This window comes from Eriocheir sinensis, chromosome 44 (genome assembly GCF_024679095.1).
Source record: "Eriocheir sinensis breed Jianghai 21 chromosome 44, ASM2467909v1, whole genome shotgun sequence".
Lineage (NCBI taxonomy): Eukaryota > Metazoa > Arthropoda > Malacostraca > Decapoda > Varunidae > Eriocheir > Eriocheir sinensis.
Window position 1 is genome coordinate 6,344,124 of NC_066552.1, and position 12,500 is coordinate 6,356,623.

Below are 12,500 nucleotides of genomic sequence, written 5' to 3' on the forward strand. Positions count from 1 at the left end.
CATCATCACCGCCTCCGCCATTACCACCGCCTCCACCATCACCATAACAACAACGAGAGCAAAAACAACAACAGCTTTAAAGAGGACAGAAGCATTTACCTCACCTAGTTTGCCAAAGATCACACACACACACACACACACACACACACACACACACACACACACACACACACACACACACACACACACACACACGAAAGAAATACTAACCCATATCTTCTTCGATTTGAAATAGAAGTGCTGACAGACGAAGAAAAATAAAAATCGAGGAAAAAAATTGAAAAGCGATCATAACGAGAAAAGACGGACAGTAAAGAGGGAGAGAGACGAGAGGAACTGATAAAGAAAGAAGGGAAGAAAAGAAGGAGAGAAAGGAATATAGTGCGGAGGAGAATAAGAGAGGAAGAAAGGAGAAAAGCAAAACATAAAAGATAGAAAATAAATGAGCAGAGAAGGGAAAAATACGTAAAGGAAAAAAAAACATCACCATAAATCTATCATAATAAAGCAAGGAGTCACAAAACACAGTAATAAACAAGTGTCATAAACATCTAAATATATATATTTAAAAAAACCGAACTCAGAAATCACAAGAAAAAGCCCTCACCGATAAAGCGGAATTACATTTACCAAGAAGACGAGCCGGGGAAGAGCCACTACTGATAAGCGTAGGCCAGACGAATTACATAAACCGGAGACTGAAGAGCTAGCGGCGATAACAGCGAGTCCTCAAGATGCCGGTGTACAAGGGCGTTCTGAGCCTCGAGGATGAAGGCCCCGAAACCCCGACCGTCCACCTCTTCGACTACAGCGCTGAAGAAGACCAAGGGAAGCCCAAGTAAGTAGAGAGAGAGAGAGAGAGAGAGAGAGAGAGAGAGAGAGAGAGAGAGAGAGAGAGAGAGAGAGAGAGAGAGAGAGAGAGAGAGAGAGAGAGTGCTATCGGTAGTGAGTAAGAGGGCAATGGTGTGAGGAACTGAAATGGAAGTGTGTATCGGAGAGAGAGAGAGAGAGAGAGAGAGAGAGAGAGAGAGAGAGAGAGAGAGAGAGAGAGAGAGAGAGAGAGAGAGAGAGAGAGAGAGAGAGAGAGAGAGAGAGAGAGAGAGAGAGAGAGAGACTACTCAAATATACACACACCTGCCTACCTGCCAATATACCTGCCTTTCCACCTACCTCTGCCTACCTGTAACCTACCTTTCACCATCACAGGTCGAGCTACAGGAAACAGCTGATCGCCCTTGAGTCCTGTATTTTCCTGGGGAGGCGAACCGTGGCCACCCTCAAGAGCCAATCAGAAGCAAGGAGCAAGAACCAATCAGGGAAGAGCACGCAGAACGGCACCCCTGAAGCAACCAATGGCAACACGGAGGAGAAAGAGACCAACGGGGAGGTGAAGGAGGCGGAACAGGAGGTGAAGAAGGAGGAGAAGAAGGTGTATTTGAAGGAAGGGCAAGAGTTCCAGGCCTATGTATTGAAGTGTCCGAACGGCCCTTACGACTATGCCACGAAGCTCTGGGATAAAGGCAGGGTGAGTAATGGTACACACACACACACACACACACACACACACACACACACGCAAGCACGCCCTTCCCCGTCCTTCAGAGGGTTACAAAAGTGTTCTTCCCGTGTTGGTAAATGTGTTTTTTATGGCAGTTTTCCCCTCGTCCTCATCACCATCAGAGTATTGGTTATTCTTTCCTCTCGTTTTTATTTATATATTTTTTTGTCTTGTTTTAATTCAGGATATCGTTTTTCTCTTCCCATTCTTTACCACTTTAAAAGACCAAATTAGCTATTACATCATATTTTTTATTCATAACCTCTAGTAATTTTCAGTTTGTCAATACTTTTTCGATCCACCAGTCAGTTATTTTCCTTACAAGCCACCCAGTCAAGTAGGTCAATCAGTCAGTCATCCAGTCATCCAGTCATTCATGCCCAGTCAGTCATTCAGTCTGTCAATCATCCAGTCTTATCCAGTCTGCATTCTTGGCAATATCCCAGTCAATCATCCATTCATCCAGTTACCCATTCAGTCACCCAGAAAGTCATATACCCATCCAACCAGTCAGTCATCCATTCATCCAGTTACCCATTCAGTCACCCAGAAAGTCATATACCCATCCAACCAGTCAGTCATCCATTCAGCCACCCAGTCTGTCATCCATTAACGCATTCAGTCTGTCTTCCAGTCACCCAGTCAGTAATACCCCCATTCAGTCACCTAGCCACTCATCCAATCATCCAACCAGTCACCCAGTCAGCCATCCACGCGACCACTAACCCACCCACCCAAATTATCAAGAACACAGACAAACTTCCTTAATGTGAAAACGAATAAGCGGAGTGCGTACCAACTTACAAACCCACCTTGAGTCAGCACGGATCACTCACCTCCCCCACACACCCAACCCCCAGGCTGCGCCCTCCGAGGAAGGGTACCCGAAGGAGGGGCAGGAGGTGGCGGCGGTGGTGGTGGACAGGGCCGGCGATCTGCTGACGGTGGCGTGTGGTACAAACATTGCCTTCGCGAGGAGAAAGACTTTCCTCTGCGCCGGTAAGAGAGAGAGAGAGAGAGAGAGAGAGAGAGGGGGAAATTATTAATGAAGCAAAAAGAATGGAAACGAGGAAGAATGTATGTATGAGAGAGAGAGAGAGAGAGAGAGAGAGAGAGAGAGAGAGAGAGAATAATAAAAGGAATGGAAAAAAAAATGGAAAGTAAGAAGAAATGAATTTATAACTTTGGAAAATGGAGAGAGAGAGAGAGAGAGAGAGAGAGAGAGAGGTGAGAATAATAAAAGGAATAAAAAAAAACTGGAAGGGAAGAAGAAATGAATGTATAACTGGGGGAAAACTGAGAGAGAGAGAGAGAGAGAGAGAGAGAGCGTGGAGGAAAAAAACTTTAATAATTTGACTTATAGAGGAAGGAAATTTTACCTCGATTTCCTCCCTCCATCATGTCCTTCCTCCTCCCTTGTGTCTTCCTCCTTTATTTTTTCCCTCCCTCCGTTCCCTCCTTTCTCCCTCCCCTCCATCGTTACTTCCTTCCCTCCCTCCCTCCCTCCCTCCCTCCCTCCCTCCCGTCTTCCTTCCGCAGTCGCCTGCTCTACTTTAACTTCAATTCCTCCTCCTCCTCCTCCTCCTCCTTCTCCTCCTCCTCCTCCTCCTCCTCCTCCTCCTTCTCCTCTTCCTGTTTATTTTTTCTCTCTCCCTCCCTCACTAAATTTGGTCCTTCCTCCATTCCTTTCCTCCATCAGTCCTTCCTTCCTTCCTCCTTTCCTTCCTTCTCTCCCTTCTTATCTGTCTTGCTTTGCTCTCTCTCTCTCTCTCTCTCTCTCTCTCTCTCTCTCTCTCTCTCTCTCTCTCTCTCTCTCTCTCCCCCCCCCCCCTCTTGTTCCTCCACTTACGTAATTTTCCTCCTCCACTTTTTTACCCTCCAACTTTCCTTCCTCATTCCCTCCGCCTTCTCTTATCTATGTAAGCTTTAGTCTCTCTCTCTCTCTCTCTCTCTCTCTCTCTCTCTCTCTCTCTCTCTCTCTCTCTCTCTCTCTCTCTCTCTCTCTCTCTCTCTCTCTCCCCCCTCTTTGTTTTCTTTCTCTTTTTTCTTCACACTTCCCTCTCTCTCCTTCCCTCCCTTCCTTCTTCTCTTCCTCTCTTCCTTGCCTTCCTTTCCCTCGCTCTCCTACATACACAGTTCTTTCCTTCTTCCTTCTCTTTCCTTTCTGCAACTCGGTCTTTCTTTGCTTCCTTTTCTCTCATATATTTTTTTCCTTCCTATCTCGTTTCCTCTTTTATTCTTTTCGTCTCGTATCTTCCTTGCCTCCTCGTTCTCTTCCTTCCTTCCATTCTTTTCTAAAACTTCTTTCCTGATCTTTTTCCCCCCTCTTTTTCCCCTCCTCATGTTCTCCTTACTCCCTTTTCTGTTCGTCCCTTACTCCTTTTTACCTTTCCCAGTCAGGTCACTCTTCCGTCCCAATCCTTTCCCTTTCCCCTCACCTTTTCCATCTCACTTTCTTTGCTCCCGTCACCTTCTCCTTCACTGCTCATCTTCACCTCGTCACCCTCTCACCTCTCCTTTATCCTTTCTTTACCTTCCTCATTCTCTCATCATTCATTTTCATTTTCACATACCCTCCCTTCTTCCCACTCCCCTCATCTTGCCCTTCTCTTCCTCTCCTCTACCTTCCTCTTTCCCTATATCTCACATCCGTCTCTTTGTTCCTCTCCCCTTCTCTTCCCTCTCACCCTTTATACCCCCTCACCTCCTTCCCTACCTTCCTCTTTCCCTATATCTCACATCCGTCTCTTTGTTCCTTCCCCCTTCTCTTCCCTCTCACCCTTTATACCCCTTCACCTCCTGCCCTACCTTCCTCTTTCCCTATATCTCACATCCATCTCTTTGTTCCTCTCTCCCTTCTTCAACCCCTTCCCCTGCTCTCAACCCTACCCCCACCCCCGTCTCACCTCCCCTTCCCTCCCAGGCGTGGACCCGGATGACCTGTCGCTGCCCTTCGCCCGCCTGATGGTGTCGCTGCGCCGCCCGGAGGAGCGCGAGGCCCAGGTGCCCGCCGCGGCCTGGGAGGCGCTGCCCACTCAGGTCGTTGTGCCTCACGACGTGTACTGAGAAGGAGACACGCACATAAATTCACATACACTGACACGCACATACCGACTGAATGATTTTCCTATGCCCTTCGATTTATACTAAGCAGAATTACACATGCACTTATACACACATACACACATACACATAATGACATTTGCACATAATGATTGACTGATTTGTGCCTTTCATGTGTACTGAGCCACGCATACACACTTACATACACATGCATACATAGTGGTATACATACACACCTAGTATATAAAAAAACTTTTACCGTATTACTTGCATACTTCTTCTCTTACCTACCTAAGTACCTACCTACCTACCTACCTACCTACATACATACATTCATACCTACCTACCTACCCGCTTACCTACCTACCTACCTACATACATACATACATACATACATTCAATAAAGAGGTCATTGATTATTTTACTTATACTCTGGGTCATACACGCACACACATGTTTACACTCACACACAGGTACATAAAAAGTTCATACTGCTTTTCTGTCGTACCAAATGAGTATACACTTAAGATATATTTAAATTTTTGCTACATATCTCTATTCCACACACTACATTCCTCTACTAATATTCACTTCACCTCTTCGCTCTCACACTCCTGACATGATCAAGTGCATTTGCATATATATACAGAATATACACTGCATACATGCACTAGATATATACTCTGATAGCAAGGCATACATACACCCGGACGGTCTTATCTCTTAAATTATTCCTCCTCCCTGCCTGCCCCCTCTCTCTCTCTCTCTCTCTCTCTCTCTCTCTCTCTCTCTCTCTCTCTCTCTCTCTCTCTCTCTCTCTCTCTATCTCTCTCTCTCTCTCTCTCTCTCTCTCTCTCTCTCTCTCTCTCTCTCTCTCTCTCTCTCTCTCTCTCTCTCTCTCTCTCTCTCTCTCTCTCTCTCTCTCTCTCTTCTTTTCTCTCTTTTTTTTTTCCTTTTCTCTTTTTTCTATTTTTTTTCTTCCCTTTCTCTTTCTTTCTCTATTTCTCTATATTTCTATCTATATCTATCTGTCTATCTATCTATCCATAAATCTATGTCAATCTACTTTTCGCACACACACACACACACACACACACACACACACACACACACACACACACACACACACACACACACACACACACACACACACACACACACACACACACACACACACACACACACACACACACACACACGCTCCTTCTAGGCACCGCGGTAAAATGCCTGCCAATTAAAGCATGAATTTGTATTATGTATGAGCAGTATATTAAACCTACACTTGGCAGCGCTGCGCCACCACCACCACCATGATTTGGCAACATTGTAACGCTATACTAAATCGACAGTTCTGTTGAGGAAAAAAAATAAAAGTGGAACTACATAATTTCACCGTATTTTCTCTCTCTCTCTCTCTCTCTCTCTCTCTCTCTCTCTCTCTCTCTCTCTCTCTCTCTCTCTCTCTCTCTCTCTCTCTCTCATTTTTTTTTTATCTCCCTCCCGTCGTGAAAGCTGAGCCATGATTGGTGGGCTGGGATATCAGGCCGAGGTTAGCCGTGTTGTGATTGGCTAGGAGAGTTCACCTTCCCATGACGTCACACTTATTTTATCCCCTCTGTTGATTTATTTTTACGTCAAGGCAGCAGTGATGGATGTTTTTTGCCAGTTCGAAGTTTTTTTTTAGTGCTGGATATGTAGGACAGGCGGAGTGACTGGCGGGTAAACGGATAAATAGCGAAGTAATGCACCTTGTTCGGAAGATAAACAGACTGAGGCAAATGTAAAGGGAACGATAGGGGCCAGGTATACAGACACAGAAAGAGTGACAGACCGGTCAGGTGACAGACCGGAGAGAGCGAGAGAGAGAGAGAGAGAGAGAGAGAGAGAGAGAGAGAGAGAGAGAGAGAGAACTAGTAGGCAAAAGAAAAGATAGACAGACAAGAAAGGTAAACTGACAAACGCAGAAACTGACAGCTACAAAGGAAGAAAACGACAGGTATGCAGAGACAGACAGACAGACAGACAAGCCAGGTAGACAGAGTGATAGCCTTAAACACAAACAGATAGACAGACAACTACCAAATGCAAATAGACAGACAAACAGGGAGAGATAACTACCAACAGCAATTAGACAGACAGACGGAATTAGTCAGAAAAATAAAGTAGAAACAGAACTAGACAGACAGGCGCGTTTATGAGTAAAATAAATTTGTATAATAGTCCCGTCAAGTGTGTAGGATGAGTTACTAATTAACTTTACGTAATATTAATTGTAGTAAATCATTTTCTGTGCTTCGCCTTTACTTTAATATACTTTACTGTCGCTGTAAATCAGATTTTCACTGACCCTCATGATTTATTGTTTAATTACTCTCTCTCTCTCTCTCTCTCTCTCTCTCTCTCTCTCTCTCTCTCTCTCTCTCTCTCTCTCTCTCTCTCTCTCTCTCTCTCGTTCTAATCGCCCCACCTTCCTCTGCCCTTCCTTCCCCTACCCTTCCTTCCTTTTCTTTCTTCCTTCAGTATCTTTCTATGGCATCTCCTCTCCTCCCCGCCACCCTCTGCCTTTCATAGCCTCTTGAATCCTCCTCTCGGGCGATCGGATCTTCTTTAAGCGGCCGCCAGAACCTCCATCCCGCCTTCTGCCTATAGTCTCCTCCCTCCGCCGTTCGTCTTTTGTTCACCCCGATCAAAACCCGAGGCAGCCTAACCCTATAGATTTTTTTCGTCATTGTTCTGCTGCTGCTACTGCGCCGTGGCGGGTTGTTTGATGCTTGTCTGTTTGTTTCAACTCTTTAGTATAGTTTTATGGTGTTTGTTACTTGAATTGTGTTTTTTCCCTCTATATTAATCGTGTTTTTTTTCTTTTATTTATGATGCTAATAAATTTGTGCACTGGTTTGTCATTATTTTTTGTTACTTTTTTTTTTATATTTCGTGTATATTTTTTTTTTCAACTTTATATCGTAATAAACTGCTCACTGTTTTATGGTTTTACTTTATGGCACATTATTTACCTTCACTTTTTGTTCGTTTACTGTTTTTTTCTATTAATTATACATCCAATTTGCTAGTAAAGTTATATTCACCAGTTTATAATATGGCCTCATTATGCTTTCCTCCCCATTTTATATTTTCTTTATCGTTGTGGGTTTTTTTACGGATCCATTTCTTTGTTATTTTTTTTTTACGAGCTATCTTCGAAATTATTCTTGGGTAACACTTTCATTGCATTTCATCATTTATTTATTTTTCCTATTTTACGTCTTATCTTGGGAAATCCTCTTCAATCACACTTATCACTTTATCACTCATTCACTCGGTGTTTTTTTCTTACCATCTATCTTTGAAAAATTTCTTCCATCACATGTTTATCACTATCACTTTCCCACTTTTTTTCACTTTTTGCGATGTATATATTGGAAATTTTATGTATATCACTTATCACTTTATCACATCCACTTTTTTTCATTCTCTCACAGTCTGTCTTCAAGTTTTTTTCTAGCATCACTTTTCATCGCTCTTTTCATCGCTCTTTCCCACTTTTTTTTTCATTTTTTACGATATATGTTGGAAATTCCTCTTACATCACACATCACTATCACACGTCCATTTTTTTATTCTTTACATCTTCGAAATTCTTCTTAGATCATACTTTTTATCACTTTCCCACATATCTTTTTTATTTTTTTACGATATATATTGGAAATTCCTCTTACATCACAGCTGACACTATCACACATCGATTATTTTTTATTCTTTACTTCTTCGAAATTCTTCTTAGATCATACTCATCAATTTTTATCACTTTCCCACATTTCTTTTTCATTTATTTACGATATATATTGGAAATTCCCCTTACGTCACACTTATCACTATCATACATCCTTTTTTTTTTTCTTTACATCTTCGAAATTCTCCTTACATCACACTCGTCAATTTTTATCACTTTCCCACAATTCTTTTAATTTTTTTACGATATATATTGGAAATTCCTCTTACATCACAGTTAACACTATCACATTTTTTTATTCTTTACATCTTCGAAATTCTCCTTTCCTCACACTGCTCTCTCTTCCTATCACAAGCTGCGTACCAGGGAAAGTTTTGGTCTTCCCCGAGTCTTTCTTCTCGGCATTAATCGCCATTTGTTGTCGCTTCTTTCACGTTTTATTTACGTTCCAAGGTTGTCACAATTCTTCTCCCTTGTTTTCCGATCCTCTTCCCCTGTCTCCATTTGTCTCCGTCCCGCTATTGTTGGCTCACTCAGTACACAGGCTCCTCTTCTTCGTCCTTCGCTTCCCTCCCACGTTCCTTATATCAAGATTCTTCCTTCTTTCCCTTTTTCACTCATGCTTTTGTTTAACCTTTTATTTCGCTTTTTTATATTAGTTCACCTTTATTTTTTCATACTCTTCCTACTACTTATATTTACGCGTTGTTAATCTTTATATCAAAATTCTTCCTTCTTTCCCCTTTTCACTCATGCTTTTGTTTTGCCTTCTATTTCGCCTTTTTATATTAGTTCACCTTTATTTCTTTATACTCCTACTTCCTATCTTTACGCGTTGTTAATCTTTATATCAAAGTTCTCCCTTCTTTCCCATTTCCATTCATGCTTTTGTTTTATTTCTTATTTCGCCTTTTTATATTTGTTCACCTATATTTTTTTTATACTCTTCCTACTACCTATTTTTACGCGTTCTTAATCTTTATCTTCTTTTATCTATTTTTTCGTCGCTGCTCTCGTCTACCTTTTTTTTAACGATCTTACATCAACATTCTTCCTTCTCACATCTCTTATCATCCCTTTCATTCCTACCTTCTTTTCCCTACGTCCTTTATCTTCCCTATTTTATCGTACTTATCTTCCTTTTCCTTTATTTTCTAACCCTTTTCACCTTTTTTACCACCTCCTTTTCACGTCTCGTATATCATAATTTTTTCTACGCATTTATATTCTTCACCGTCTTTTTACCTAAGCTTTTTCTGCTCCCTCTTCGTGTTTCATTTTTCCAGTAAATATTCTTTGATTCATCGTCATCCCTCTTCCCCCTTTATCATTCCTCATCCATCAAGTCCATAATTTTTATTCCTTTACTTCATCACTCTCCGTTCTGCTTCTTCTATGACCTTTATCGTCCTTGTTTCTTTTTCTCTTGTTTCTCTACCCTATTTTTCTTTCTGAGTCACTTTCTCTACGGTCTTTGCTCTCCATACTTCATTACCTTCCTCTGCCATCGTATTCATCTCCTTCCCTTTTATTTCTTACCCTCTTTTCCTCTTTTTTTCTCATTCTCTTTACCTTTTCCTCCCTTCTCCCTTCTCTTCGACCTTTTTACTTCATCCTCCATTACCTTCCTCCACTTTATTAACCTCCACTTTACTACGCGGCTTTATATACCTCCGAGGCTGCGATTGTCACTTGTTTTGGGACGTTGTATACATGCGAGTGCCTTTTGTTTGGGACCTTGTATACACGCGATTGTCTTTTGTTCGAGAAAATGGCGGGAGCGGCGAGCGAGCTGGGACCTCCAGATTCTCGCCTTATCCAAGCACTTCACTGAGGCTTTTGGCAGCGGTCCAGCCTTGTCCTGGATCACGGAGGGAGGCGAGGAGGGACCCGAGGAAAGGTAGCGGGACGGGGCCGGCCGGGGAGGGAGGAAAAATGGACTTCGGGGGGCTTTTAAAGAAGGTTTTCCCGAGAGCTAGTGCGCGGCCTCGATTTGTTTATTGTGAGGAGCAGGTGAGGAGGAGGACGAAGACGAGGACGATGAAGAGAAGGAGGAGGGACACGAAGACGAGGAGGAAGAGGAATATGAAAAGGAGTAGAAGGAAGAGCATAACCAGTAGGATGAGAAGAGTAGGAGGAGGACGAAGAAGACGAAGAGTAGAAGAATCATAAAGAGAAGGAGGAAGAGCAAACCAATAGGATGACGAAGATGAGGAAAAGGACAAAGAAGAGGAAAAAGAGGGACAGCATAACCAATAAATTGACAATAATTGGTAGAGGCCGAAAAAGAAGAGGAAGGCGAAGAGGAGAAAGACGAAAAGGAGGAAGACGAGGAGGAGGAGGAGGAGGAGGAGGAGGAGCATAACCACTAGGATGACAAGAGTAGGAGGAGGGGTAATAAAGCCGACCGAAATAGGGAGAGAGGCCAAAGGAGGAGGAGGAGGAGGAGGAGGAGGAGGAGGAGGAGGAGGAGACGGGAGGAGGAGGTTGGAGGAGTATGACAAGAGGAGGAGAAGGCGCGTTATGAAGACGACCGAAGAAGGAGGAGGAGGAGGAGGAGGAGGAGGAGGAGGAGGAGGGAAAAATGAAGCCTGTCGTAGGAAGAGAAGGAAGGGGTGGGGAGGAGAAGGAGGAAGAGGAGGAGGAGGGAGAAAGACGAGGAGGAGAAGGATTAGGTCGTGGTGGTTGTGGTACAGCTGAATGAAAGGATGAGAGAGAGAGAGAGAGAGAGATATGAAAATAAAGATAAGATAATGGAAGGACGGCAAGCGAGGAGAGAGAGAGAGAGAGAGAGAGAAAGAGAGAGAGGGGTAATGAACACTCCTCTAACCTAAAATTAACGATCATCTTTGAAACTTTTCCTTCCTTCGTCTTTCCTTCCTCTCCTTCCTTTCCCTCCATCCTTTACCCTCCTCCTTCCTCCTCCATTCTTCCTTCCCTCTTCTTGCCTCCCTCGCCTCCATAGATTCAACAATTCGACGCCGTAACGAAGAAATAGTCTCCTCTTTCACAAAATTAACCATCGAGGAATGCAGACTTAGAAAACGTATATTTTTTCCCACCAAAAGAGAAAACGGGAATGTCTTGCCTATTTTAGGGTGGAATAATTTATTTTACGTTTTTATGTATTTAGCAATTTGCATTTTTAGCCATTTGAATGTGGAGAGAGAGAGAGAGAGAGAGTGTAAATTAAGAGGGAAGTGTTTAAAGACATAACAAATAGAATAGGAAAGGAAATAATGGAAAGTAAATAGCCAATGAGAGAGAGAGAGAGAGAGAGAGAGAGTGTCAGTCTATTCACCTGCATTCGTTTTATTCTTCCACAGGTGAGTGAGAACAAACACCGTTGACGTCACTGCATACCTGTGAGTGTGTGTGTGTGTGTGTGTGTGTGTGTGTGTGTGTGTGTGTGTATGTGATAAATGTCCTATTATTTACTTGTCTTATTGAGCCTTTCCTTCTCTTTCTTCTACGTAGTGCATTTGTTTTCCTTCCCTTCTTTCTTTCTTTCTTTCTTTCTTTCTTTCTACTCTCTCTCTCCATCTTAATTCTTTGTTCTCGTTCCTTCCTTTCAATTTTTATCCTTCCTTCCTTTCCTTCTTCATTTCTTCATCTGCTTTCCGTCTTTTAATCTTGTTTTATTTGCTTACTTTCCTCCACCTACCTCTTGTCCTCTCTTCCTTCCTCTCTTCCTTTCTTCCTCTCTGCTTTACGTCTTTTAATCCTTTTTTTTCTTCCCTTATTTCTTCTTCTTTTCAACCTTCCTTCCTTTCTTCCTTCTTTTCATATTCCTCTCTCCTTCATTCCCTGCTTTCCTTTCCCCTCCTTCTGCCCCTCCCACTTAATCTATGCTCCTCATCCTCCTCCTCCTCCTCCTCTTCCTCCTCCTTCTTCTTCCATCTTCCCTTCCCTCTCGCGTCCTTCCTCCTTCAGCTTTTTTCACCTCCTCCATCTCCTTCCTTCCGTCATCCATCCTCCCTTCTCTATTCCTCCTTCAGTCTGCTTCCTTCTCTCCTCCTCCTCTTCCTTTCTTCCTCCTCCTCCTCCTCCTCCTCCTCCTCAGCTAATACCCCTCATCATTGCTGCATATTTATTGATTGTTAATTTATTTGCATTTCTTTTTCTTCAAGTGAAGTCTTAATCGGGGCA

General features: G+C 43.0%; 2 protein-coding genes and 1 long non-coding RNA gene across 7 annotated transcripts in view; 2 read left to right on the top strand and 1 right to left on the bottom strand.

The window, feature by feature from the left end:
- LOC126980362 (uncharacterized) overlaps positions 1–4,748 on the top strand; it is a 7,266-nt gene extending 2,518 nt beyond the window's left edge. For 2 of the 3 annotated variants that reach the window (XM_050830191.1, XM_050830194.1), the window contains exons 2-5: positions 236–838; positions 1,207–1,525; positions 2,419–2,557; positions 4,482–4,748. In XM_050830191.1, coding sequence (XP_050686148.1) covers positions 735–838; positions 1,207–1,525; positions 2,419–2,557; positions 4,482–4,624 — 705 coding nt within the window. In that variant the 5' untranslated portion in view covers positions 236–734 and the 3' untranslated portion in view covers positions 4,625–4,748. The remainder of the gene's footprint in view (positions 1–235; positions 839–1,206; positions 1,526–2,418; positions 2,558–4,481) is intronic. The other variant, XM_050830192.1, reaches the window with a different exon arrangement.
- LOC126980361 (muscle calcium channel subunit alpha-1-like) overlaps positions 1–12,500 on the top strand; it is a 261,653-nt gene that overhangs the window by 35,661 nt on the left and 213,492 nt on the right. The gene's annotated exons all lie outside the window — the stretch shown is intronic.
- LOC126980363 (uncharacterized) lies at positions 4,820–5,552 on the bottom strand. Of its 2 annotated transcripts, none has more exons than XR_007733139.1 (2): positions 4,981–5,552; positions 4,820–4,936 (listed from the first exon to the last, which is right to left on the bottom strand). It is a non-coding gene; the product is annotated as an uncharacterized LOC126980363 (long non-coding RNA). The 2 variants fall into 2 exon arrangements; XR_007733138.1 differs by having other exon boundaries at positions 4,820–4,940.